Raw genomic sequence first — 26,464 nt, 5'->3', positions numbered from 1 at the left:
TTATAAAACATTAATAAAAGAAACCGAACATGAGACAAATAAATGGAAAGATAACTCATGTTCATTGATTAGAAGGATTAATATTGTTAAAATGTCCATACTACCCAAAGCAACTGACATTTAATGCAATCCCTATCAAAATACCCATGACATTTTTCACAGAACTAGAACAAATAATCCTAAAATTTGTATGGAACCATGAAAGACCCCAAATAGCCAAAGCATTTTTGAGAAAAAAGAACAAAGCTGGAGGTATCATGCTCCCTGGCTTCAAATGATACTACAAAGCTACAGTAATCAAAACAGTATGATACTGGCACAAAAACAGACACATAGATTAATGCAACAGAATAGAGAACCCAGAAATAAACCCACATGTATATGGTCAATTAATCTACAACAAAGGAGGAAAAAATATACAATGGAGAAAATAAAGTCTCTTCAATAGTGGTATTGGGAAAACCAGACAGCTGCACATAAAAACTGAAATTAGACTATTTCCCCTACCATGTACAAAAATAAAGTCAAAATGGATTAAAGGCCTAAATGTTAAGACTGGAAACCATAAAACTCCTAGAAGAGAACACAGGCAGAACACTTTTTGACATAAACAGTAACAATATTTGTTTGCATCTATCTCCCAAGGCAAAACAAATAAAAGCAAACATAAAGAAATGAGACCTAATTAAAGTAAAAGATTTTACATAACAAAGGAGACCACTGACAAAACAAGAAGACAACCTACAGAATGGGAGAAGATATTTGCAAATGATATGACCAACAAGGGGTTAATATCCAAAATGTTTAAACAGCTCATACAACTCAATATCAAAAAAACAAACAATCCAATCCCAAAATGGCAGAAGACCTGAATAGACATTTTTCCAAAGACGACTTACAGATGGCTAGCTAACAGGCACATGAAAAGATGCTCAACATCACTAATTATCAGAGAAATGCAAATCAAAACAATGAGATATTACCTCACACCTTTAAGAATGGCTATCATCAAAACAACCACAAGTAACAAATATTTTCAAGGATGTAGATAAAAGGGAACCCTTGTACACTGTTGGTGAGAATGTAAATTGGTGCAGCCCTTGTGGAAAATAGTATGGAGGTTCCTCAAAAAACTAAAAATAGAATTACCATAAGATCCAGCTATTCCACTCCCGGGAATATATCCAAAGAAAACAAAAACACTAATTTGAAAAGATACACGCACCCCAGTGTTCACAGTGGCATTATTTATAATATCCAAGATATTGAAGCAACCCAAGAGTCGATCAACAGATAAATGGATGAAGAATACATGGTGTGTGTGTGTATTTGTGTGTGTGTGTGTGTATGTATAGTGGAATACTACTCAGCCATAAATAAGAATGAAAATTTTGTCATTTGCAACAACATGGATAGACTAGAGAAAGACAAATACTGTATGTATTCATTTATATGTAGATTCTAAAAAATAAAACAAACAAACAGATATAACAAAACAGAAACAGACATACAGAGAACTAGTGTTACCAGTGAGTTGTAGGGTAGGAGGAAGGGCAAGATAGGTGAAGGGGATTATGAGGTATAAACTACTAGGTATAAAATAAATAAGATACATGGATGTAATGTACAGCACAGGGAATATAGCCAATATTTTATAATAACTTTATATGCAGTATAATCTATAAAAACATCAAATCACTATGTTGTACACCTGAAACTATTAGGTTGGCCAAAATGTTAGTTTGGGTTTTTCCATACGATGTTACTGAAAAAATCAAACACACTTTTTGGCCAACCCAATAATGTTGTAATTCAACTACACTTCAATTAAAAACAAAACAAAACAAAACAAAACAAAACCCTCAAAAAGAATAAAAAACTTTACTGTCCTTATTTTCTACATTTCTGGGGATAAAATATGACTGGTATCTCTAATAATCAGCTGTCTTATGATGGAAGGGATAATATTTATAAGAATCAAAGTATCAAAGTTTGTTTTTAATTAAGAATATCTAGCAGAGTAACTTACAGTTATCCCTAACATTGGCAGTGACATGTTGATAACTTCATTTGCTGTATCTGAATTCGTTACTGTTATAGTTTTAGACTGTGGAAAAAAAAGAAATAAGAAATACAGCTATAAATAAAGAATTTTAAAACAGGTGAACAAATAATTATTGTCAAATGATTATCCATAGGCAAATCCTGATTTCAAGTGTTGACAGAGTAAAGCACAACTTAAGAAGAACACAAACCCTTGATAATTTACTTTCATTACATTATATATTATGCCTTTTAATAAAACATCTCTTCCTCTTAAAATAAAGAATATATGACTCAAAAATATAAGAACTTAAGCCAGAAATAAAAAGAATAAATATATTTCAGAGAGACAGGACCACCCTCCCAATCAAACAAACAAAAAAAATCAGTGAGGTTGGTCCTCTGCATCATGTCCATGACTAGTTCCATTAAGCATTGTGCAGTAAAAAAGGGAGAGCATTAGATTACTTTCTATTTCTTTCTGAGTACTGTTTTCACAGTGTGGGTTTTCATTTCTTTGTATGGTAAAGTCAGTTCAGGTAAAATCAGAATAAGAAATGGTTACAAAAGACATCTTTAAAAAAACCCCACTATTTATTGAGCACTTTCTGTATGTCAGGCACTGTGGCTGCTGAGATTTTCATTGCTGAAATCTGTAGAGGCCTTAAAACCAATGAGCCTAGCAAACAAATGGAAAATTTTAGAAAGCTCAATTCTGTTACCAACTCTGCCACTGAATAGGGTATCTATAATAGCCCTGTGCTAAATGCTAAACTACATTGAGAAATTACTATTTAAAAATAAAGAGTTCACAAGAAAGAGAAATGGAATTAACGAGATTCCGGGATATCTATAGAGTTCACTGAACTCTAAATAGACATTATTTAAATATAAGACAATGCTATGCTATCAAAAAAGAAATATTGGGAGTTTGGGATTGACATGTACACACTGCTATATTTAAAATAGATAACCAACAAGGACCTACTGTATAGCACAAGGAACTCTGCCCAATACTCTGTAATAACCTAAACGAGAAAAGAATTTGAAAAAGTATAGATACATGTATATGTACTGTGTAACTGAATCACTTTGCTGTACACCTGAAACTAACACAACATTGTTAATCAACTATACTCCAATATAAAATAAAAATTAAAAAAAATATTTACTATGCACATAGGGTAGGTTTTACATATTATAATTATTGGATAAATGAGCAATTAGTGCTGTGTCCCTGATAAGGCTTAAATGGCACAAATAAGTAACATAAACGGAAACAAAATGATTTAAAAATAAAGCTAAGCTAAATCTACTGATAACTCATCACTTATCTCTCCATTACAGTATTTATTCTCTATAAGCCTATTACTTGACATGACAAATTGCCTCAAGTTTGTTAACTGATTTCAAATGGTGCTCCTTATAGCTCCAAGGATTAAGCAAAAGTATCTCAGAAATGAACAGGGAAGGCTCAGTGTTTGTCTTCTACCAGAATGGCAGAGATGTTTTACATACTGGGCTTTAACTTGAGATAAAATATCATGAAAGGCTTCTGCTTTTTTCTTCTGAGTCTGAAAACCCTTTCATTTAATTTAAAGAAACACTCTATAAAGTCTTTTGTAAAGTGAAGGATCTATCCTGTAATACTAATAATCACTCCCAATGTACCTGGTTTCTAAGATAATGATTTTTCTTAATGTTAGGTATATATGTTCAAAATAATAATTATAGAATGTGTTTTTTTTTTCCTGCATGCCTCTCGGGTAGACAAAACAAATGAATTTTAGCAGGTAAGTGTTCTTTGCCTAGTAAACAAATAAAATAAAGAGACAAAACTGAGAATGTGGTTATTTTTTTCCCATATTAGCAGAATTCACTAACAGGTTGTGCATAACTAGAGGCCAAGGATAAAGAATGCTTCTCATACATGCACTGCTGTCTGGGGGGAATCACTCTGCAAGCAGGGCTCCCTGAAAGGAGACTCTTGCCACAAAACAACTTCAGAGAGCAAAGGACAGTGTGTCATAGCATCATGGACTTGAACATATTATCAGGGTACTAGTGATAAAACAGAGCACCCAATTCAACCACATCTCGTCTTCTTTTCCAAAACCAGTCCTTTCTCAAGCACACACTTTCCATACACTGAAAGTGTTGGAAAAAATTCAAGGGTTTTTCCATGAAAATCCTGAACGTAACCAACTGCCATAACAACTGAATCAAAGCCGGCAGAAAAACAGTGATTTTTTCCTCTTTACTTTACGACAGAAGATGTCTGTAGTCTCATAGCATACACATTTGAGCATTTCCCTCAGGCAGTGACATCTAGCACTCATGTTAGAACATTTGCATGACTTTTGCCCAAAACATAGCTGTTTTGTACTACATATTTTTCCACACACAAAACTATTCTGTGTGATCTAGGGCTGCTATGAAGTGTGGCAAACCACAGTATCATAAAAATATTCATTTCCACTTTGTGCATCATTGATAACATCTTGGCATGATATTTCAGTCATAAAATTCCACATAATAACTAGGGCTAAACAAACTTAATCTTTATTGACCAAAATGATAAAAACCATGAGGTAGAATATGCTGATCCATTAAAAACGTTCTCTCTCCCAGCTCATCCATTTATTAACCTGAGGAATTCAATACTTGAATGAAGAACTTTCCAAAGTTCTTCAAAGAATGAAGAACTTTCCAAAACCCACTCTCTACTTAAGAAGTGAGAAGTTGGAAAAAATTGCTTAATACTAATAGGAAATATCTCCTTGTGGAAATGTCTTTACTACAAGCCTCTGCAGCTGCTACTGAAGGGATCCAGAGAAACATTAATGCCAGAGGGAGGAAAGAGACATCTGACAGGCAATATTCTTTCCAAGTGTAAATGTTAAATACTGTAATTAATATGAATTTCTCTTGCTTCATTTTCTCTAGGGTTACTTTTCATATGAACAAAGATACACAGATACCCCAGAAAATGCACTTTCTCATAATGGTATTTCTAAATGCCTACCTTCCACAGCACATACACAGACTGTCTGTCTGTCTGCCTGCCTGTCTCTCTTTTTATTCATGGTGTACTGCCTTATGCAGGGACTTGGAATTTAATTTTCTGGCTTAGAAACACTTACATAGGCACAATTCCCAATGTCCTTGGCGAAGATTTTGAGGGGAATGCTCTTCGGGTAGTCCTTCTCTTTCTCTAGATTGATGTATCTAATCAAATGCAACAACAACCCAAAACAACACTGAGTCAGATGGATTTTGCCAATGGCTTATTTTTAAATCAATCTATTTTGCTATTATTTTCAATATACTTATATGCTATTTTTAAAAAGACAGATGGAGAGACTCAGCAAAGTCAGATTACATTATGGGTTGGAAGAGAATTTTGAAAAATTCTCAGGACATTAGGCATGGGCACAAAAAAGAAGAGGAGATCCATTTCAACTGAGGCTTGAGAAGTACAGTCGGGTTAAGGCACCTCTGGGTGGTGTTTTATCCTCAAAGCTTCCCTACCTTCTCTGGACAGGCCCAGAATCTTAGTGATAAGTACAGGAGCATATATAATACTTTACTAGACCAAACCAAAACAATGGCCTTTTATTTCTCATTGAGCTCTCCAGTGCAGTATATATCTTGGTCGTCTCCATGCTTGGGAAGGGAGAGCAGGGAAGGACTATGGGAATAAGAGATGAACCTCAATTGACCATTTTAGTCTGAATGCTCAAAGGTAGGGAAAATAATTGAATTTTGAGGTCCTCAGCAGAAAACCTCCATGTATGGAAACTTAATACATGCTTTGAGGAAACTGTTAGCTCCACATGGTAGGTTGGAGACACCGAAAGAGATGGGAGAGATTACTGACTAATTTCTGTCTAGAATGATCTAACCAGACCTCAGTGTTCTCCTTCCTAGTAAGAAAGAAATACATGTAATGACAGAACATTATTTACAGTAAGTAGTTGTTAGTGTACAGTCTAAACAGCTTATTTTGAGGACAAATGAACAATTTCTACTGAGGCAAAGGGGGATCGTTTGGGGCACATCTCTGCAGAGAAAAATTTAATTCATTCAACTACAACTTAAAGATTAAAAAAAAATATATATATATATACATATACTGGAAAAAATACCTCTGAAGGAGAGAGAGCCATCTGTCCTTCTGTTCTGGAGAACTACAATGAAAGAAAATGGGAGACAAAATTAAACCACATAAAATACTTATTTCTAACAAATTAAGATTGTCAATCCAAACGAAATATCAACAGCCTGTTGTTATTGATGTGGGTGTACACAACTGCAACCCTGGCATGATTGTGTTCTGAAGAACCCTGAAGTGAAAATGTCCATTAGGCAGAACTACACAGTTAAGCGTAGTTTTATTAAAACCTCTTGGACAGATCCAAGACAGACCTACTTTCTTACTTTATGGCTCTTTTACAAGTGGTATCCAGAGAGTGGAAAGCGTACTTGATTTGGGATCCAAACACCTTGTTTCAAAAATATATGCAAGGTATATCATCATGGGCAAATCACTTAACATCGCTAAGCTTCGATTTCCACATCTGTAAAACTGGGCTAATTATCTCAGAGTGTTTTTGTAGTTTTAAGTGCCATGCAAATAGAAAATATGCTTCATTTGAGATTAAAGAGGTTAAGGAGAAATCTGGCACATCGACGGAAATATCTTGGCCCAGAAACCAGTTGGTGGTCAGGAAAAGAAACACTTATTTCTCTATACATGTGGCAGAACTATAATTTAGCCAATGAGTTCACAGAACTTATTCTTAATGACTATAATCCTCTGATTAAGATCAATTCATTAACAACTAAATAACTATTATTAATTTTACTGCTGAAGTCACTGCTGCATTTAATTCTTAAAGTTAAAAATAAAGTTTATTTCTATATGGCCTTATTGCTCATTAGCCTTTAAAATCATGTTTCTAATCTTCTCAAAGAAGTTGGAAACCCTAGTTATTTTCCTGTTCCAGAAAAATATACTTAACAAATATTTGTAATTTGTTTCTTTGTAGCTTAGCAATTTTCTCCATAAGCAATCTCCCAGAATTGGTAATCAGAAAGTGCATTATATCTCCTTTGTCACTGACCAATTTTCATCTTTCACAACTCCTTACAATCTTTGATGTCTTCTCCTTTCATAAACAGAAGATTTTCTAGGTTCATTTATGTCAAATATTACACTTATTTAGCAAAAATCTGTGTTGAAAAATAGATGAGTTTTCTTTAGACCTTAAAACTTTTTTCAAAGCAATTAAAGAAAATTACCCCTTTAAACACTTAGTATTTTTTGAACTTTTAATTGATATGTAAGACACATAAACTGTACAACGCTTAAATGTACTGTTTGAAGAATTTTCACAAATTGAACACACCCATGTGACTAGCACCCAGATTATGAAACAGAAAACCACCTTGGAAGGTCTCCCTGTGTTCCTTTTCAGGCACTAGTTCCCACTATACTGACTTCTAACAAAATAGAATAGTTTTGTTTGTTTGGATACTTTACATAAATGTAACCATATAGTATGTACTATTTTGTATCTGGATTCTTTCATGCAACATTATATTTGTGAGACATCCATATTACTGCATGTGGTTTTAGCTTGTTCATTCTCATTGCTGTATAGTGTTCCATTGTTTGAATATGTAGTGTACAATTACTTTAAAATAAACAAATTATGAAGTGCATCAGGTTAATTCATTGACATTGATTTGGTAATCTTCTTGTATTTTCCCCATCTCCTGCTCTATGCAAGAATCCAGGGCTTCTCTTTCCTTAGTAATTATTCATCTCAGGCATTTTTACAGAACTAAAAACGGAAGTACTCCAAAATCAAGGTTAGCTCTGAGTTTAATAAACACCTATGATAAGAGCCAGTAGAGAAGAAAGCAGTATATCTTAGAGGAAGAAAAAGGGTAAGACAGATTGGAAAGATTCCCTCTAACTTGGGAGGAGATAGAGTCTGTTATCCCTAAGAGTTAGCTGGGAACCATATGTCACTCAGTTGAGGTGCCTAAGAAACAGAAAGTCCCCAGAGGAAATGGTTATAAGGAGCAAGTGGGGAGGCTTGTTCGTAGGCACCAAGGTTTTTACATCAGCTAAGATACCTGCAGCCCACAAGTGGCAAGGAATCAGAGCATCTCGGATGTCAAAGAACAACTCTGGGCATAGCAGAGATAATGTCAGCAGTGGCCACAAAGAGACTTAAGGTCAGACTTTTCATCTGTTTTGAAGACATCACAGAAGTCTCCCATATCCTGGTTCTACCCTAAGAAAACAGGGGTTCCAGTAAAGAAGAAAATTTAATTTCCTAAAAGCCTGGCAAAATGGGGGCTCAAGGTAGGTTTTAATTTGATCTATACATAAACAGGCTTTTGCTGCATACCTGAGTTTGCAGAATAGGATTCATACTAGGTACCTAATTTAAAATATTTTTCTTCTGATTCTTCCTGTAGATAGATCATCGTCAGATCTAAATACTTTCTGTATCTTCTAAACAACGTTCCCATTTTACTGTATAGTTATCTTAAAATTAAGGTCCAGTTCCTATTTTTCTGACAGATATAGATCCTAGGTTTGTGAATCAGGGTCCAAGTAGTGATAGAGATATGACATTCCTTTCAGCCTTTTTCAAGATGTGCTATCTACCCCATTTCCAAAGGTAAAGCATGGGAAGTTCACATTTATTGGCTGCTCTTCCCCCAATCTGACTTAACTGGGAATTCCTTACAGATTCTGACAGTTGATTGTCAGTCTTAGATTTCAAAGCTATTAGTCCACATTTTTGTTTCTTTATAGATATTAGAGTGACTGGCTATGAAAGACTGCTTCTTGAGCTGTTAGCCTGACAGCATTTTAAAGTGATCATGAAGTAGATTTTCTTAATATTTCCTGATATATAAATGATTTCTGATGTTCTTTACTCCTTGGTAAAGATCTGAGCCACTCTCTCATATCATTTCACTTCAGGCTGAAAAATTTCTGTCAGCATTTATTTTTTTGTAGTACAGTTCTGCTGGTGATAAATTCTTAGAGTTTAAAAATATTTTTGAAGGACATTTTTGCTAGATATAGTATTCTAGGTTGAAAGCTTTTTCTTTAAATACTTAATTTTTTAACTGAAGTATAGTTGAATTACAGTATTATATTTGAGGTGTACAGTATAGTGATTCAGTATTTTTATAGATTATATTACATTAAGAGTTATTATAAAATAATAATTATAATTCCCTGTGCTGTTCAATATATCCTTGTTGCTTATTTATTTTATACAGGGTAGTTTGTATCTCTTAATCCCATACCCCTAACGTGCCCCTCCCCCCTTCCTTCTCCCCACTGGTAACCACTACTTTGTTTTCTGTATCTTTGAGTCTGTTTCTGTTTTTCTATATCCATTCGATTTACTTTCTAGATTCCACATATAAGTGATATTATACAGTATTTGTCTTTTGTTGACATACATCACTAAGCATAATATTCTCAAGGTCCATTCACATTGCTGCAGATGGCAGAATTTCATTCTTTTTTATGTCTGAGTAATACTCCATTGTGTGTGTGTGTGTGTGTATGTATATGTAAATATACACCACATCTTTATCCATTCGTCTGTTGATGGACAGTAGGGTTGCTTCCATATCTTGGCTATTGTAAATAATGCCATTATGAACATTGGGTACATGTATATTTTTGAATTAGTGTTTTCGTTTTTTTTCTGTATATATATCCAGGAGTGAAACTGCTGGATCCTGTGGTAGTTTTTAGTTTTTTTTGAAGAGCCTCCATACTGTTTTCCACAGTGGCTGCACCAATTTACATTCTCACTAACAGTGTACAAGGGTTCCCTTTTATCCACATCCTCGAAAACATTTGCTATTTGTGTTCTTGTTGATGACAACCATTCTGAAAGGTGTGAGGTGATATCTCATTATTGTTTTGATTTGCATTTCTCAAATAATTAGCAATGTTGAGCATCTTTTCATGTGCCTGCTGTAAGTCATCTTTGGAAAAATGTCTATTCAGGTCTTCTGCCTATTTTGGGATTGGGTGTTTGTTTTTTTGATAGTGGGTTGCATGAGCTGTTTAAATACTTTAGATATTATCCCCTTGTTGATCATATTTTCAAATATCTTCTCTCATTCTGTAGGTTGTCTTTTTGTTTTGTCAGTGGTCTCCTTTGCTATGCAAAAGCTCTTAGTTTAATTAGATCTCATTTCTTTATTTTTGCTTTTATTTATTTTACCTTAGGAAATAGATTCAAAAAAATATTGTTACTGTTTATGTCAGAGTGTTCTGCCTATGTTTTCTTCTATGAGTTTTATGGCTTCTGGTCTTACATTTAGGCCTTTAATCCACTTTGACTTTATTTTTGTATACAGTATGAGGGGATGTTCCGATCTCATTGTTTTACATGTAGATGTCCAGTTTTCCTAGTACCACTTATTGAAGAGACTTTATTTTCTCCATTGTATATTCTTGCCTCCTTTGTTGTAGATTAACTGACTGTAGGTGTGTGAGTTTATTTCTGCGCTCTCTCTTCTATTCCATTGATCTATGTATCTGTTTTTGTGCCAGTATCATGCTGTTTTGATTATTGTAGCTTTGTAGTACAGTTTGAAGTCTGTGAGGGTGATACCTCCAGCTTTGTCCTTTTTTTCTCAAGGTTGCTTCAGCAATTCAGGGTCTTTTGTATTTCCATATGAATATTAGGATTATTTGTTCAGTTCTGTGAAAAATATCATGGGTATTTTCATACAGATTGCAATACATCTGTAGATTGCTTTGGGTAGTATGGTCACTTTAACAATATTAATTCTTCAAATCTAAGAGCATGAGATATCTTTCCATTTCTCTGTATCATCTTCAATTTCCTTCAGTGTTTCATAGTTTTCAGTGTATAGGTCTTTCACCTCCTTGGTTAAGTTTATTCCTAAGCATTTTATTCTTTTTGATGTGATTTTAAACGGGATTGTTTTCTTGCTTTCTCTTTCTGATAGTTCAGTATTAGTGTATAGAAAAGCAACAGATTTATGTATATTAAGCTCATATCTTGCAACTTTGTTGAATTCATTTATTAGTTCTAATAGTCTTGGGTGGAGACTTTAGGGTTTTCTATACATAGTACCATGTCATCAGCATAGTGACAGTTTTACTTCTTCTCTTTCACTTTGGATGTCTTTCATATCTTTTTCTTGTCTGACTGCTGTGGCACTGACTTCCAATACTATGTTAAATAAAAGTGGTGAGAGTGAGCATCCTTGTCTTGTTCCTGAATTTAGAGGAACAACAGGTTTTCACCATTGAATGTGATGTTAGCTCTGGGTTTGTCATAATGCTCTTTATTATGTTGAGATATGTTCCCTCTAATCCAGCTTTGATGAGGGTTTTTATCATGAATGGATGTTGAATTTTGTCAAATGCTTTTTCTGCATCTATTGAGATAATGATGTGATTTTTATCTTTCCATTTGTTAATGTGGTATATCATACTGATTGATTTGCAAATGCTGAAGCATCCTTGTGTCCCTGGAATAAATCCCACTTCATCATGGCGTATGATTCTTTCTATATACTGTTGGATTCCATTTGCTAATATTTTGCTATGGATTTTTGCATGTATATTCATCAAAGATATTGGCCTGTAATTTTCTTTTTTTGTAGTGTCTTTGCCTGGTTTTGGTATCAGGGTAATGGTGGCCTCGTAGAATGAGTCTGGGAGTGCCCCCTCCTCTTCAATTTTTTGGGATAGTTTGAGAAGGATAGGAATTAACTCTTCTTTATATATTTGGTAGAATTTTCCTGTGAAGCCATCTGGTCCTGGACTTTTGTTTGCTAGTACGTTTTTTAAAATTACAAATTCAATTTCAGTACTAGTGATCAGCCTGCTCAAATTGTCTGCTTCCTCTTGATACACTGTTAGCAGGTTGTATATTTTTAGACATTTGTCTATTTCTTCTAGGCTGCCAATTTGTTGGACAACTGTTCACAGAGTTCTTTTATGATTTTTGTATCTCTGTGATATTAGTTGTTATTTCTCCTCTTTCATTTCGTATTTTGTTTCTTTGGGTCCTGTCCCTTTGCTTCTTGGTGAGCCTGGCTAAATGTTTATTGATTTTGTTTATCTTTTCAAAAAACCAGCTCTTGGTTTCATTGGTCTTTTCTATTTTTTTTTTGGTCTCTATTTTATTTGTTTCCTTTCTGTTCCTTACTATTTCCTTCCTTCTGCTGACTTTTAGCTTTCTTTGTTCTTTTCTTTCTATTCCTTTAAATGGTAGGTTAGGTTGTTTGAGATTTTTCTTGTTTCTTGAGGAAGGCCTGTATTGCTATAAGCTTCCCTTTTAGAACTCCTTTTGCTGCATCCTATAGATTTTAGAGTGTTGTGTTTCCATTTTCATTTTTCTCAAGGTATTTTCTTATTTCTTCTTTGATTTTAGCATTGTTCCATTGGCTTTTCAGTAGCATGTTGTTTAGTCTCCAAGTATTTGTGCTTTTCACATTTTTCTTTCTGTAATTGTTTTCTAGTTGTTATTGGAAAAGATGCTTGATATAATTTCTATCCTGTTAAATTTGCTGACACATGTTTTCTGGCCTAGTATGTGATCTATCCTGGAGAATGTTCCATGTACACTTGAAAAGAATGTGTATTCTGCTGGTTTTGGTTGGAGTGTGCTGCAGCTATCTATTAAGTCCACCTGGTATATTATGCCATTTAAGACCACTGTTGCCTTAATTATTTTCTATCTGGATGATCTGTCCATTGATGTAAGTGTGGTGTTAACATCCCCTACTATTATTGTATTACTGTCAGTTTCTCCCTTTATGTCTTTTAATATTTGCTTTACATGTTTAGGTGCTCCCGTATTGGGTACATATATGTTAATGAGTATAATATCCTCTTCTTTTATTGATCCCTTTATCATAAAATAATGCCCTTTTTTGTCTATTGTTATACCCTTTTAAAAAATCTATTTTGTCTGCTATGAGTATTGAGATTCCAGCTTTCTTGTCTTTTCCATTTGTATGAAATATATTTTCCCATGCCTTCACTTTCAGTCTGTGTGTGTCTTTAGCTTAGAAGTGAGTCTCTTGTAGGCAGCATATAGGTGGGTCTTGCTTTTTTTTTTTTTTAAATCTAATCAGCCAGATACGTCTATTGATTGGAGCATTTAGTCCATTGACATTTAAGGTAATTATTAATAGGTATGTACTTATTGCCATTTTATTACTTGTTTTCTGGTTGTTTTTTGTAGTTTTTGTAGTTCTTCTCTTGTCATTTCTTCTCTTTCTGTTTCTTCCCTTGTGGTTTTATGATTTTCTTTAGTAGTATGCTTGTGTTCTTTTTAGTTTTTGAGTATCTATGGTAGGTTTTTGATTTGTGTTGACCATGGGGTTCATATATGTTGACCTACAACTACATCTACGTATTTTAAACTGTAGTCATTTAGGTTCAAACACATCCTAAAAGATTTATATATTTTACTCCCCCTCCTACATTTTGTTTTTGATGTCATATTTTACATTTTCATGTTTATCCCTTAACTGTTTATTGTAGTTATAGCTACTTTTACAATTTTTTGTCTTTTTATTTTCATACTAGCTTACTTAAGTGGTTGATCCTCAGTTCTTACTATTATTTGCCTTTCCCAGTGGAATTTTCCCTTTCCTATATAGATTCTTACTTATTTTCCACTTAGAGAAAACCCTTTAACATTTATTTTAGGGTAGGTTTAGTACTGATGAATTCTTTCAGTTTTTGCTTTCTGTGAAGTCCTTTATCGCTCCTAAGACTCCAAATGATAATCTTGCTGGGTAGAGTATCATAGGTTGAAAGTTTTTCCCTTTCAGCACTTTGAATACATCATGTCACTCCTTCCTGTCCTGTTTGGGATCCTCTGTGCTTCCTGTACCTGGGTATCTGGTGCTCTCTTCAGGTTTGGGAAGTTTTCAGCCATAATTTCATGAAATATGTTTTCAATCCCTTTCTTCCTCTCTTTTCCTTCTGGGACTCCTATAATGTGAATGTTGGTAAGCTTAATGTTACCCCAGAGATCTTTTAAACTTTTCTCATTAAAAATTTTTTTTTCTGTTCTGATCAGATGATTTTTATTATTCTATCTTTCAGGTCACATAGTCTGCTATTCCTTTTAGTGTGTTTTTTATTTTGGTTATTGAATTCTTCATTTCTAACTGGGTCTTTTCATATTTTCTAGATTCTTGTTAAAAACTGTCACTGTGTTCATTTATTTTTCCCTAATCCAGCTAATACTTTTATTATAAATGCTTTGAATTCTTTGTCTGATACATTGTTTATTTGTTTCATTATTTATTTCTCTCAGGGGTTTTCTCTTATTTCAATTGAGACCAGTTCCTCTGCCTTTTCATTTTGCTTAATGTTCTCTGCCTCTATGAATTTTGGTGAAACACTTACGTATGATAATCTTGAACTGGTGTACTTATGTGGGAGCATCTCTATACAGACTGTGTGTGCCTGGTGCCTTTGGTGGGAGAGCTGGATTTGATGTGGATGCAAGTCACATTTTTCCTCAGTGTGTGTTGGCAGCTATAGCCTTGGTAGTGGGTGTGGCTGGAGATGGATAGGCTAGAGCTGAAGCTACGTGTGAGGCAGGACTTCCTCTCGGCTCAGTAGGTCTCAAGTTGCTGCAGCAGAAACCTTGAGATTCAGTCCTGAGCTGGCCCTGTTCCCGTTAAGTGTGTGCTTTCAATTCTCCAAGCACTGGGACCCTTGCTCCAGAGGGGGCAGTGCTGATGCAAGGGGACCCCGTGTTGGCCCTTGGCTAATGTTGGCCTCAGACATATATCTGAGCTGTCTCTAATCTGTTGCCTGTGCAGGAATCTGCAATTATTTTCCTTAATCTGCTCATAGGCAGCCTTGGGTCCAAGTTCCCTTTGTCCTTCTCCCTCCTCTCCACCTCACTGGGGAGCTGTACTGCAGGGCAAGTGGGGTCCATGTGAACTCTCTCCATATATTGGGGCATGAGCAGTGGTGAACTGGTTGTTGTATAGAGTTCTGGGCTGCTTCTGATGCACTACTTAAGTAAGTACCAACAGTGGACACTGCCACACCACCCAGATGCCACCCCGGGACCAAGTTGCCTTTGGTGGTCCAAGCCCTGTCTTTAGTCATGGCAGCCCTTGCTCCAGTGGGGAGTTGCAACATGGAGTAAGTGGGGCTTGAGCGTTCATTCTGCCAGAGCCGAGGCGCACACTGAGGTGGTCACAGGAAACTGGCAGCCACTAGAGTGATCCTTTATCGGCCCTCTCCAACCTGCCTCAGGGGCAAGCCAACTTGTGTGTGTGTGTGTGTGTGTGTGTGTGTGTGTTTCTGGGTATGAGTGTGGGCACGTGTGCAAGCAGAGTCTAAGTTTTCCACAGACTTCCTGTTAATTCCAGCAGTCCTCCAACCAGCCAAGGGGGTTGGTCTCCCCTGTGTAGGACGCCGGGAGTGGAATGCCCAATCTGTGGCTTGAACTGCTCACTCTCCAGGGCAGGTCTCTGCCTGTGTAATCTCCCTTGTCCTCTGAGTCCCCTCCCAGTGGCAAGATCCCGGCCTGATCACTTTTCTTCCCTTCCTACCTGATTATGTGTGGATCTTTCTTACAGCCTTGGTTGTACAGAAGTCTTTCTGCCAGTTTCCAGTTAGTTTTCAGTGAGAATTATTCCACACATAGATGTATTTTTGATGTGTTCGTGGGGGGAGGTAAACTCCACATCCTCCTACTCTGCCATCTTGATCAATCTAATGAGTCTTCTTTAAACACTTTAAAGATGTCATTTCACTGACCTCTGAAACAGCCATAATTTCTGATGAAAAAAACCACAGTGAAGCAAATTGTTGTTCCACTATATGTAATGTGTTGAGGCAAATTGTTGTTCCACTATATGTAATGTGTTGTTTTTTTCTGGCTGCTTTCATGATTTTCTCTTATCTTTGGTTGATAGCAGTTTGTCTATAACATGAATAGGTGAAGTTTTCTTCACATTACTCCTATTTAGGGTTCACAGAGCTTACATTTATGTCTTTCACCAAATTTGGGAGGTTTTTAAACCATTATTTATTCTGCCACGTTCCCTGTCTCTCCTCTTTCTGGAATTCCCGTTACATGTATGTTATACATTTTGGTTTTCCTACAAGTCTCTGATGTATTTTTCATTAAAAAAATCTTTTTTTTCCTCTCTTCCTCAGAGTGGACAATTTCTATTGATATACTTTCAATTTCACTGACTCATTTCTCTTTCATTTCCATTTTGCAACTAAAGCCACAGAGGGAATTTTTAAAAATTTAAGATACAATTTTTAGTTCTAGAATTTTCATTTGGCTTTTAAAAAATATTTTCTATTTCTCTGCTGAGATTTCCTATCTTTTCATTCATTTCAATTGGCTTTTCCTTTTACCTACTGAGCACAGTTGTACGAGCTGCTTTAAAGTTCTTTTACAGTAATTTCAACAAATAGATCATCTCAGGATTGGCTTCTATTTGTTATCTTTTTCCTTTTCAGGTTCTTCATATGTTAAAAAATGTTAGATTACATTCTAGACATTATAAATGTTGTGTTTTAGAGACTCTGAGTTTTGTTATATTTGCAAAATAATGATGTTTTTGTTTTAACAGACAACTAACTTTATTAGATTCAAGCTGCAAACTCTATTTCACCTGTGTTGAGCAGCACCTCAGTTCAATTCTTTTAGCCTTAGCTTCAAGCTCCTTTAAAGTCTGTTCCACGCATGTGTGGTTCAGCATTCAGCCAGAGACTTACGCAGAGTCTAAACAAAAAATTTGGAGCTTCGTTTCTCTGATACTCTTCTTTTTGATACTTCCTCCCTCACGTTCCTGTGGCTGTGGCTGACCCAGACTCTGTACTTTGGTGTTTCAGCCCAGAAAGACTGGGTTTTCATCAGTTTAGTTGCTCTGCACCATGATTTGACTGCAGCCTTTCCTCAGGCTAATAATGCCTTAAAAACAGAAAACTTGCCCAGTGCCGGTGCTTCCCTGATGGCACAATGGTTAAGAATCCACCTCCCAATGCAAGGGACACGGGTTTGAGCCCTGGTCCAGGAAGATCTTACTTGCCACGGAGCAACTAAGCTTGTATGCCACAACCACTGAGCCTGCGCTCTAGAGCCCGCGAGCCACAACTACTGGGCAAGCCCACGTGCCTAGAGCCTGCGCTCTGCAACATGAGTAGCCCGCACTTGCCGCAACTAGAGAAAGCCCGCGTACAGCAATGAAGACCCAACACAGCCAAAAATAAATAAATAATAAAATTACAAAGAAAAAGAAGTTTCAATTCTTCTCCAAAATCTGCCAACTTTTGTTCACTTTCCAGAACCTTCAGAGAGTTGTTGTTTGTGTTTTGTTCAGAGTTTACAGTTGTTATCTATAGAGTGGTCAGTCTGTTAAGACCTCACTCTGCCGTACCAGAGTCCAAACTCTTCAACACTACTTTTTTTAAGAGTAATCTTTTAATTTTGAAATAATTTTAGATTTTCAGAAAAGTTGCAAAGATTGAGTACAGAGAATCCCTGTATACCTCACACCTAGTTTTAGTTTCCTCTAATGTTATCCTCTTACATTATCATGGCACATTTGTCAAACTAAGAAACCAATATTGGTGCCTTACCATTAACTAAACTATTGACTATTCAGATTTCACCAGCTTTTCCATTAATGTCCTTTTTCTATTCTAGGATGCATTCGAGGATTCCACATAGCATTTAGCTATTATGTCTCCTTAGTGACCTTTTTTGTGTCTTTTCCTGGTTGTTTTTTTTCTGACCTTGACAATCTTGAGGCTTACTGGTCAGGTAACCCCACAGAACATCCCTCAATTTGGGCTTGTCTGATATTTTTCTCAGGATTAGACTGGGGTTATGGGTTTGGGGGAGAAATACCACAGAAGTGAATTGCTCCTCATTACATTCTATCAAAGCATAGATGATACTCACACAACATCACTAGTGATGTTAATCATTCAGTTAAGGTACTATACTTTTTGAGGAATTACAGTGTATGCAAAACTTGTTTCTACATTTTCCCTTCTTCTTAAAAAAGTTTTATGGAAACTCCTTGATTAAAGACGTCATGTAGTCCCATCCCTCACTTGAAATCGCTTCCTTTCAGCTGTAAACTCTAAGATTAAACAATAGGAATTGATATCTAGAGAAGTCTGTCATAGAAAAGAAGATATGCAGAGAATGATACAAATACATGTTTCTTCCAAATAAGTTCTTAATATCTTATGGTAGGCCAATAGTGCATAATAGAATTTAATGGCATGCCTTTCCTTTATTAGAAGATTAACAGCTTAAAACATTTAGTTATTTGGCTTTAGGATGGTGCCTGAGGAGTTTGATGGTAGTGAGAAGAGAAGTAGAAAGAAAAATGTGTGCATGAAATAAAGACCAGCTCTTTTAAGTGTAAAACAAATATTGGACTTGAGGGTGCAATCGTTCAAAATCATAAGTTTGAGTTTTGGTATGCTCACTCTGAACTGAAAAGTGCCAATCAGCACGTTCAGATAAGAGCACAAAGATTCTCTATTTGTACATTCTCCAACTCCATCCCAGCCAAGGAGTGAGTCTTAGGAAACTGACTTTCACTCCTTGAGTCATAAATTTGCTTTTGATTGTCACATCTCTATAGATAGCAAATTAGAACATGATGTACAGTTTAGGAAGCACATTATTTCATGACATTAAATTTATTTCTATAATTAAAAACTAGTTTTTAAGAAATTTGGGAGTGTAAACCAGTTATTCAAGCTTAATTGGGGTATTTTATAAAATTTGTTTCAGTAAAAGGTCTGTTTCAGTGGTTTAAAAAGCCAACTTGAAAGCTCAATATACAAAGAAAATACTTAAACATGAGGGAAGGGGATGTTGGAGAGGGGGGGTCCTAGAGCTCTGACCACTCTATTCCTCTTCCATGGTCTTTGAGGTGTTTCAGTAGCCCCTTTAAAAATCACAGCTTAAACCAAGGTAAATGATTCCAAGAGTTCTCAATATTTACCATTACATTTCACATATTTTAATAAAAAACTCTTTGGGAGAAACATAAGGCATATAGGTGTCTTTATTGGGGGTGTGCCAAAAGATGAGTTATTGGCTTCAGACTACAAATGAACTTATTGGCAAAACAGAATAGATCAATCAGAATAAAATATTTTTCTTTAAAAAATTAGGGGAACAAAACTGAATTAACTTTTTTTCTCTCCATCCTAGAAATTACATAGCTGACTGTATTTCACAGTAGCTAACCCATGTGAATACAGGACAAGCTATGGTTCTCACCTGAAAGTGGCCACGAAGTTCACTGTGGGCCAGCCTAAGACAAAGGATTTCAGGGCATTGGTGTTGCCTTCTCCCACTTCATCCACACAGCTTGCCGTCCACATGTCACTTAATTTTATTTTATTTTTTATCTTAAAGTTGTTGTTATATCTAGAAAGATAAAAACCAGACAGGATTTTTTGTTATTCTGTTTCTTAAATTTTATGAGAACTTCTATACTTGTGATAAGAGGACAGTTTTCACTAATCATGGGCAAAGAACGTTTTATTCATTTTTCTTACCTTCAGTGCCTACCACAGTAAATTGTAACATTTGGCTACCTTAGCCCAAAAAGGCCGTTGAAACATTTGATGTATTGGTCCTCATGCCTGCATTTATGGCAGCAAATAGCCATAAACTGGCAACTTTATTTTTCTATACGTTGAGCATTGCATTTGGATCAAAAACCTAATTTTAAACTTACTGCTGTTATAAAAAATTAATTTTTTTATTATTTACAATTTGCTTATTTCCAAAAATATTTGAGTGGCTGAATAAAAGATTAAACATAAACATTATTTATTAAAATATTTATAAAAATTTCACTTTATATGCACTAAAAATATAAACTGGAATTAATTAGAGAAATTTACAATGCATTTCCAACTGAGTGGTTATGATTTTCTAGTCTTTAGAAGCAAAGATTATTTTAAATTTCCTTTTTAAACCATTTCCCCTTATATTTTGGCTAAAATTGAAAAAGCTGTAGCCTAAAAATAGACCCTAAACTAAGCTGAAAAAAAAAAAAAGATGCCAGGAAGTATTATATTTAAGTAGAGTTGATACAATTAATATTTATCTCTGGGTACAGAGAAGGTGATTTACTTTTAAGCTGGCAATGAAATTGCTTTTTGACAATTTCTATCTAATCCCCCTTACAACCCTGATATTGACACTATCCTATCTCTTGACCTAGTTTACAGATTTAATGCTCATAATGGACCTGAGATTTAAAGAGTTAGAAGGCACTGGTAAGGATAAAGAGAATGCCCAGGGAAACCTTGGTACTTCCTATCATTCAGAGCCATTTATGGAAACATTAAAAGCTAAAATGAAATCAAAGATGCTTCATATGGAAGTATCCCTAAAACTCCTCATGGGACATTTAAAGCTAAAATTCTTCAGTAGGATTTATAAAATGTAAAGGGATTTTTCAGGAACTATACATGAAGAATAATCTAGATTCAAAGCCTCATCTATGCTTCCTGTAGGGCACACAATATAAGTACAATAGAAAAGTGCCTTGAGGCACAATGCCTTCATTCTATATTTCATTTCAGTATTTTTCACCCTATTGTTATAAATCATTCAATTTTTTAAAAAGTAAAATCCTACTTCTTTTTTTTTTCTTTTAAAAATCTTATTTCTTGATGGCAGCTATCTAGGTAATATAAAACTGAAACTATGAATCTTTTCCAAGGAAAAGTATGTTTCCATATCTGTTTTCATACATTTTGAGCTTTTTAATGCAGGCCTCTCTTTATATTAGATACTTCATATACCATGTGGGAACTTGTATACCTATTGATTTGGAAAAAGCCATTCCAACGATTCCTTCCCTAGATCAATAAAGTACCAAGATTTCCACCTCATTATACAAAAAACAAGGAACTGTCCAAAAGTGTAAACAATACTTCCATTCTAATGGCCAATATTTATTGAGAACTTACCATTTGCCAGTCACTGTTAACACTTTACACAAATTGTTAAGTTTAATCCTCAAACATTTTAGAGGTGAGGAAATGTTGTCACAGGGAGGTTAAGTAATTTGCCAAAAGTCAAACAGCTTAACTAGCAGAGCTAGAATCCGAACCTGAGCAGGGTTGACTCTTGAGCTTGTTTATGCTCATAACCATTAGATATCTATAAAAAGCCCTGGATATAGCCATTCTTACAAAGCACCTGGAGGTGACTTTGTATCCATGAAGTTTCCTTCAGCTTTACTATCTTAAGACTTACTTTTTCAAATCTCCTTACCTACAAGGCTTTCTGATGGGACTGTTTATTATGGAAGTAGGGGAGAAATCTCATGAACATTTATGTCCATAAAGCTAGAGGTACTTGTTTAAAAATATTTAAAACAAGTATTCCAATAAAGCTTTATATTAAGATGGATAGTATTAGGGTCAGTGTGTATCTTCGGATTTTTCACTCTCAATTTCTAACAGTATTAGACTATTCCAATGGAAATTTAAAAGTATGAATTCCAGTGAACCGTTGAAATACACAGGATTCTAGAGAGATTTCCCTTCATTCTAAGATGGAGATGGTCTATTAAATACGTTTTGGGGTAGAGAATATGGTATATTCCACAAGTATCTGATGGTAATTCTACTGGTAATGAATTAATAATCAGAACTTTTTTTCTCCTCATCTTTTTGACCTACACAGAATTCATCATTACTTCCCTATTTGTTTAGGAAATAAAATATGAGAATAGTGATGGCTTAAGAGGGTATGAAATAACTACTTTCATTTCCTTTTAGTAAATTCCAAATAGGTGCTCTATGGCTATTAACAGAGATAATATCAGCTTCTTTCTAAATACTCTGATGCTCATAAACATTGTTTTTAAAAAATGTAAAGCCCTAATTCTATAGGAAAAATAACTTTTAATTCAGCTTTCTAATGAATATCAAAAGTGGTCCCTAAGGTCGCATCCAGCTTTAATACTTGCTCTAATTCAGTATGGAAAAGAACGACAATAAACTCAAAACAATTTTAGGCAAACATTGTCAACATTCAGCATAAAATGGAGCAAATAAAATACCTTAGCCAAAGAAAGAAAGACTTTGGGCTTTCGTTGTTCTTTATCTAACTCCTTTAGATGGTAGGTTAGGTTGTTTATTTGAGATTTTCCTTGTTTCCTGAGGAAGGCCTGTATTGCTATAAACTTCCCTCTCAGAACCACTCTAGCTGCATATCATAAACTCTGAAGTGTTCTGTTTCCACTTTCATCTGTCTCAAGGTATTTTCTGATTTCTTCTTTGATTTTTTTCATTGACCCATTGGTTTTTTTGTAGCATGTTGTTTAGTCTCCACATGTTTGTGACTTTCCCATTTTTCTTTTTGTAATTGATTTCCAGTTTCATACAGTTGTGATTGGAAGATGCTTGATATAATTTCTACCCTGTTAAATTTGATGACACGTTGTTTTCTGGCCTAGTATGTGATCCATCCTGGAGAATGTTCCATGTACACTTGAAAAGAATGTGTATTCTGCTGGGTTTGGTTGGAGCGTGCTGTAGCTATCTATTAAGTCCACCTGGTCTATTATGCCATTTAAGAACACTGTTGCCTTAATGATTTTCTGTCTGGATGATCTGTTCATTCATGTAAGTGGGGTGCTCACATCCCCTACTATTATGGTATTATTGTCAGTTTCTCCCTTTTAACATTTTCTCTCTTTTAACATTTGCTTGATATATTTAGATGCTCCTGTACTGGGTGCATGTATGTCAATGAGTATAATACCTCTTCTTGTATTGATCCCTTTATCCCTACCTAATGCCCATCTTTGTCTTTTGTTATAGCCTTTGTTCTAAAGTCTACTTTATCTGATATGAGTATTGCTACTCCAGCTTTCTTGTCTTTTCCATTTGCATGAAATATCTTTTTCCATCCCCTCACTTTCAGGCTGTATGTGTCTTTAGCTGTGAAGTAAGTCTCCTGTAGGCAGTATATAGATGGATCTTGGACTTTTTAATACAATCAATGTTTTTTGACGTATTTTTTTCCAGTGACATTTAAAGTGATTATTGATAGGTACTCTTATTGCCACTTTGTTACTGGTTTTCTGGTGTTTTTGTTTTCCTCTCTGTTCCTTTTTTTCTTCTGTTTCCTTTTTTCTTGTGGTTTGATGATTTTCTTTAGTGGAATGTTTGTGTTCCTTTCTTTTTAGTTTTCGTGTATCTATTGTAGGTTTTTTTATTTGTGATTACCATGGGGTTCATATATGTTGACGTATATCTACTTGTTTTAAACTGATAGTCATTTAAGTTCAAACACATTCTAAAAAAATCTACATTTTTTCTTCTTTCCCCCATATTTTGTGTTTTTGATGTCCTATTTCACAAGTTCATATTTATCCCTTAACTGTTTATTTTAGTTATAGTTGATTTTTACAATTTTTGTCCTTTAGACTTCATAATGTCTTATTTAAGTCATTGATCCACAGCCTTTACTGTATATTTTCCTTTATTAGTTGTATGTTTCCTTTTCTGTAATTTGTTACTTCTTGTTGTAGCCTTTTCTTTTCTACTAAGAGAAGACCCTTTAACATGTTTTAGGGTCAAGTTAGTACTGATGAGCTCTTTTAGTTCTTGCTTGTCTGAGAAGTTCTTTATCTGTCCTTCAATTCTGAATGAAAACCTTGCTGGGTAGAGTAACCTAGGTTGTAGGTTTTTCCCTCTCAGCACTTTTAATATATCATGCCATTCTGTTCTGGCCTGCAAAGTTTCTGTAGAAAAATCAGCTGATTGCCTTACATGACACTTTGTTTTTCCCTTGCTGCCTTTAGAAGTCTATCTTTAACTTTTGCCATTTTAATGTGGTATGTCTTGGTGTGGGTCTCTTTGGTTTCATCTTGTTTGGGACTCTCTATAGTTCCTGCACCTAGTTATCTGTTTCCTTCTTCAGGTTTGGGAAATGTTCAGCCATAATTTCCACAAATACCTTTTTGGCCCGTTTCTCTCTCTCTTCTCCTCTGGGACCAGTATAATACAAATGTTAGCATGCTTGATGTGGTCTTACAGTTTCTTTTTGATTAGTGATTTTCATTATTCTATCTTCTAGATCACTTATGCATTCTTTTGTATCATCTAGTCTGTTAATTCCTTCTAGAGTGTTTTTCATTTCAGTTATTGTATTCTTAAGCTCTGACAGGTACTTTTTATATTTTCTAGTTCCTTGTCAAAATTCTCACTGTGTTCATCTATTCTTTTCCCAAGTTCAATTAGCTTTTTTATTACTATTACTTTGAACTCTTTATCTGATAAGTTATTTATCTGTTTCATTCGTTGTTTTTTCAGGGTTTTTTTCTTGTTCTTTTGTTCGAAACAAATTCCTCTTTCTTCTCATTTCGTTTAACTTTCTCTGTCTCTATGAAATTAGGTGAATACTTACCTATCCCAGTCTTGAAGCAGTGTCCTTGTGTGGGAGTATTCCTATTCAAGTATGTGTGTTCTCAGTGGCTTTGGTGGGAGAGCTGGATCTGAATTGAGCGTGGGTCATATCTTCCCCCAGGGTGTGTTGGCAGCTATCACCTTGGTGAGAGGTAGGGCTGGAGACAGAGGCCTAGAGCCAGAGCCAGGTGTAAACTAGAGCTTCTCTTATGTTCAGTAGCTATCACCACCCTATCTGTGGCAGGGTCAGGTCCATACTGTTGGAGCAGAAGCCCTGAGGGTCAGATATGAGCTGGTTCTGTTCCTCTAAGTATGCACTCTCCCCTCTCCCAGCCATGGTACCTTCACCCCAGAGGGGAGTAGCGATGCAGCAAGAGGGATTTGGAGCAGGCACCTGGCGCAGCTAGGGCGCACGCTGGGACGGCTCCAGCATGTCAGTCAGAGCTTCAGACAGCTCCTGATCTGCTGCCCTCTGTGAATGCCAGCAATAAACACCTTTGCCGCATTTAACTGCAGTGCTGGGTCTGAGCTGGCTCCATCCCCTGCAAGTGCTCACTTGCCTCGGCAACATTAGCCTTCATCTTAGTTGGTAATTGCGCCAGAGTTAGAGGCGAGGCTGGGGTGTTCACTATTGTCAAAGCCCTGGGCAGTTTTAATCTGCTTCCTCTGCCTTGTTTTGGGAGTAAGCAAGAGTGTGTCCATTTCTTCATGGGTGGAGTCTCGGTTTCTTACAGCCCTCCTGTCAGTCAGTGGTTTTCAAACCAACTAAGGGGACTTGTCTTCCTAGTGCTGGCTGGGGTGCCCAATATGTGGTTCAAACCCCTCCCTCCCCAGGGAGGATCTGCAAGCCCATGATATCTCCCTCCTCTTCTCTGTCCCTTCCTAGGGATGTGAGTCTTGACCTGATTGCTTCTCCTCCCTTCCTTCCTGACTCCCTGTGGATCTTTCTTTACAGCCTTGGTTGCCAAAGAGTCTTTCTGCCAGTCTCCAGTTTGTTTTCAGTGAGAATTTATTTTCATGTAGATGTACTTTTGATGTGTTTGTGGGGGGAGGTGAGCTCAGCACCCTCTTACTCCACAATCTTGATCTCCTCCCCCACCCACATCTTATTTGTGACATGGCATAACTTAGGTGTGAGGGTACGGATAGCAGAAAAAAGTTTACTATTCTCTAGTGACAAAAAATCTCTTTGATGAGATTGGATTTGTTAAACTACTCTTTTATGATGTTTCATAAACAGTGAGAATGGGGGATGGAGCAAGTTGTAACTATCGTGTTCTAGGTTGGATGATAACTGCACTGGCATTTAGTGTTGAGCGAAAAGTGAATTCTTTTGGTTACCTCTAAAGTATATTCCAAATAGTCTCCGTCCTTCCTTTAACTGCCATTTCCCCAGATAAAGTCTTCATTATATCTCATCGGGACTACTACAATAACCTCCTGTCCAGTCTCCTTGCTTCTACTTTTTTCTGTCCTCTAATCCATTACCTATCATAGCCAGAACAATATTTTAAAAATATGTACATTATTCTACTCCCCTAATTAAAACCATTTGGAATAAAATCCAAACTCCTATCATAGCCTTTGTGGTACCCATCCTCCAAGATGGCTCCCAATGATCCCAGCTTCCTAATACTCACACTCTTCTGTAGTTCCCTTCCAATTGTACCAAGGTTGATCTGTGTGGCCAATAGCCTACATCAGAAATGATGGTATGCTACTTTCAAAATTAGGTTATAAAAGACTGCAGCTTCTATTTTAGGTGTTCTCTCCCTTTAATACTCTCTTCCTCACTCTCTTGGATCTTTCACTTTGAAGGAAACAATACCATGTTACAAGCAGCCCTGTGGAGAAACTTACATGGAGAAGAACTCTGGAAAGCAGCCATTGTGGAACTGAGGCCTGCCAGGATCC

At 35.9% G+C, this 26,464-nt stretch overlaps 1 protein-coding gene across 3 annotated transcripts in view; it reads right to left on the bottom strand.

Annotated features, from left to right (window-relative positions):
• ARHGAP20 (Rho GTPase activating protein 20) overlaps window positions 1-26,464 on the bottom strand; it is a 140,150-nt gene that overhangs the window by 33,853 nt on the left and 79,833 nt on the right. For 2 of the 3 annotated variants that reach the window (XM_007172979.2, XM_007172980.2), the window contains exons 4-7: window positions 19,389-19,538; window positions 6,192-6,233; window positions 5,187-5,271; window positions 2,030-2,107 (exon numbers count right to left, since the gene is read on the bottom strand). In XM_007172979.2, coding sequence (XP_007173041.2) covers window positions 2,030-2,107; window positions 5,187-5,271; window positions 6,192-6,233; window positions 19,389-19,538 — 355 coding nt within the window. Of the gene's footprint in view, window positions 1-2,029; window positions 2,108-5,186; window positions 5,272-6,191; window positions 6,234-19,388; window positions 19,539-26,464 lie in introns of those variants that run through there. The other variant, XM_007172981.2, reaches the window with a different exon arrangement.

Source organism: Balaenoptera acutorostrata, chromosome 9, assembly GCF_949987535.1.
Source record: "Balaenoptera acutorostrata chromosome 9, mBalAcu1.1, whole genome shotgun sequence".
Taxonomy (NCBI): Eukaryota; Metazoa; Chordata; class Mammalia; order Artiodactyla; family Balaenopteridae; genus Balaenoptera; species Balaenoptera acutorostrata.
Note: the sequence above shows the minus strand (reverse complement) of the source record. Positions and strands in the feature narration are given on the sequence as shown.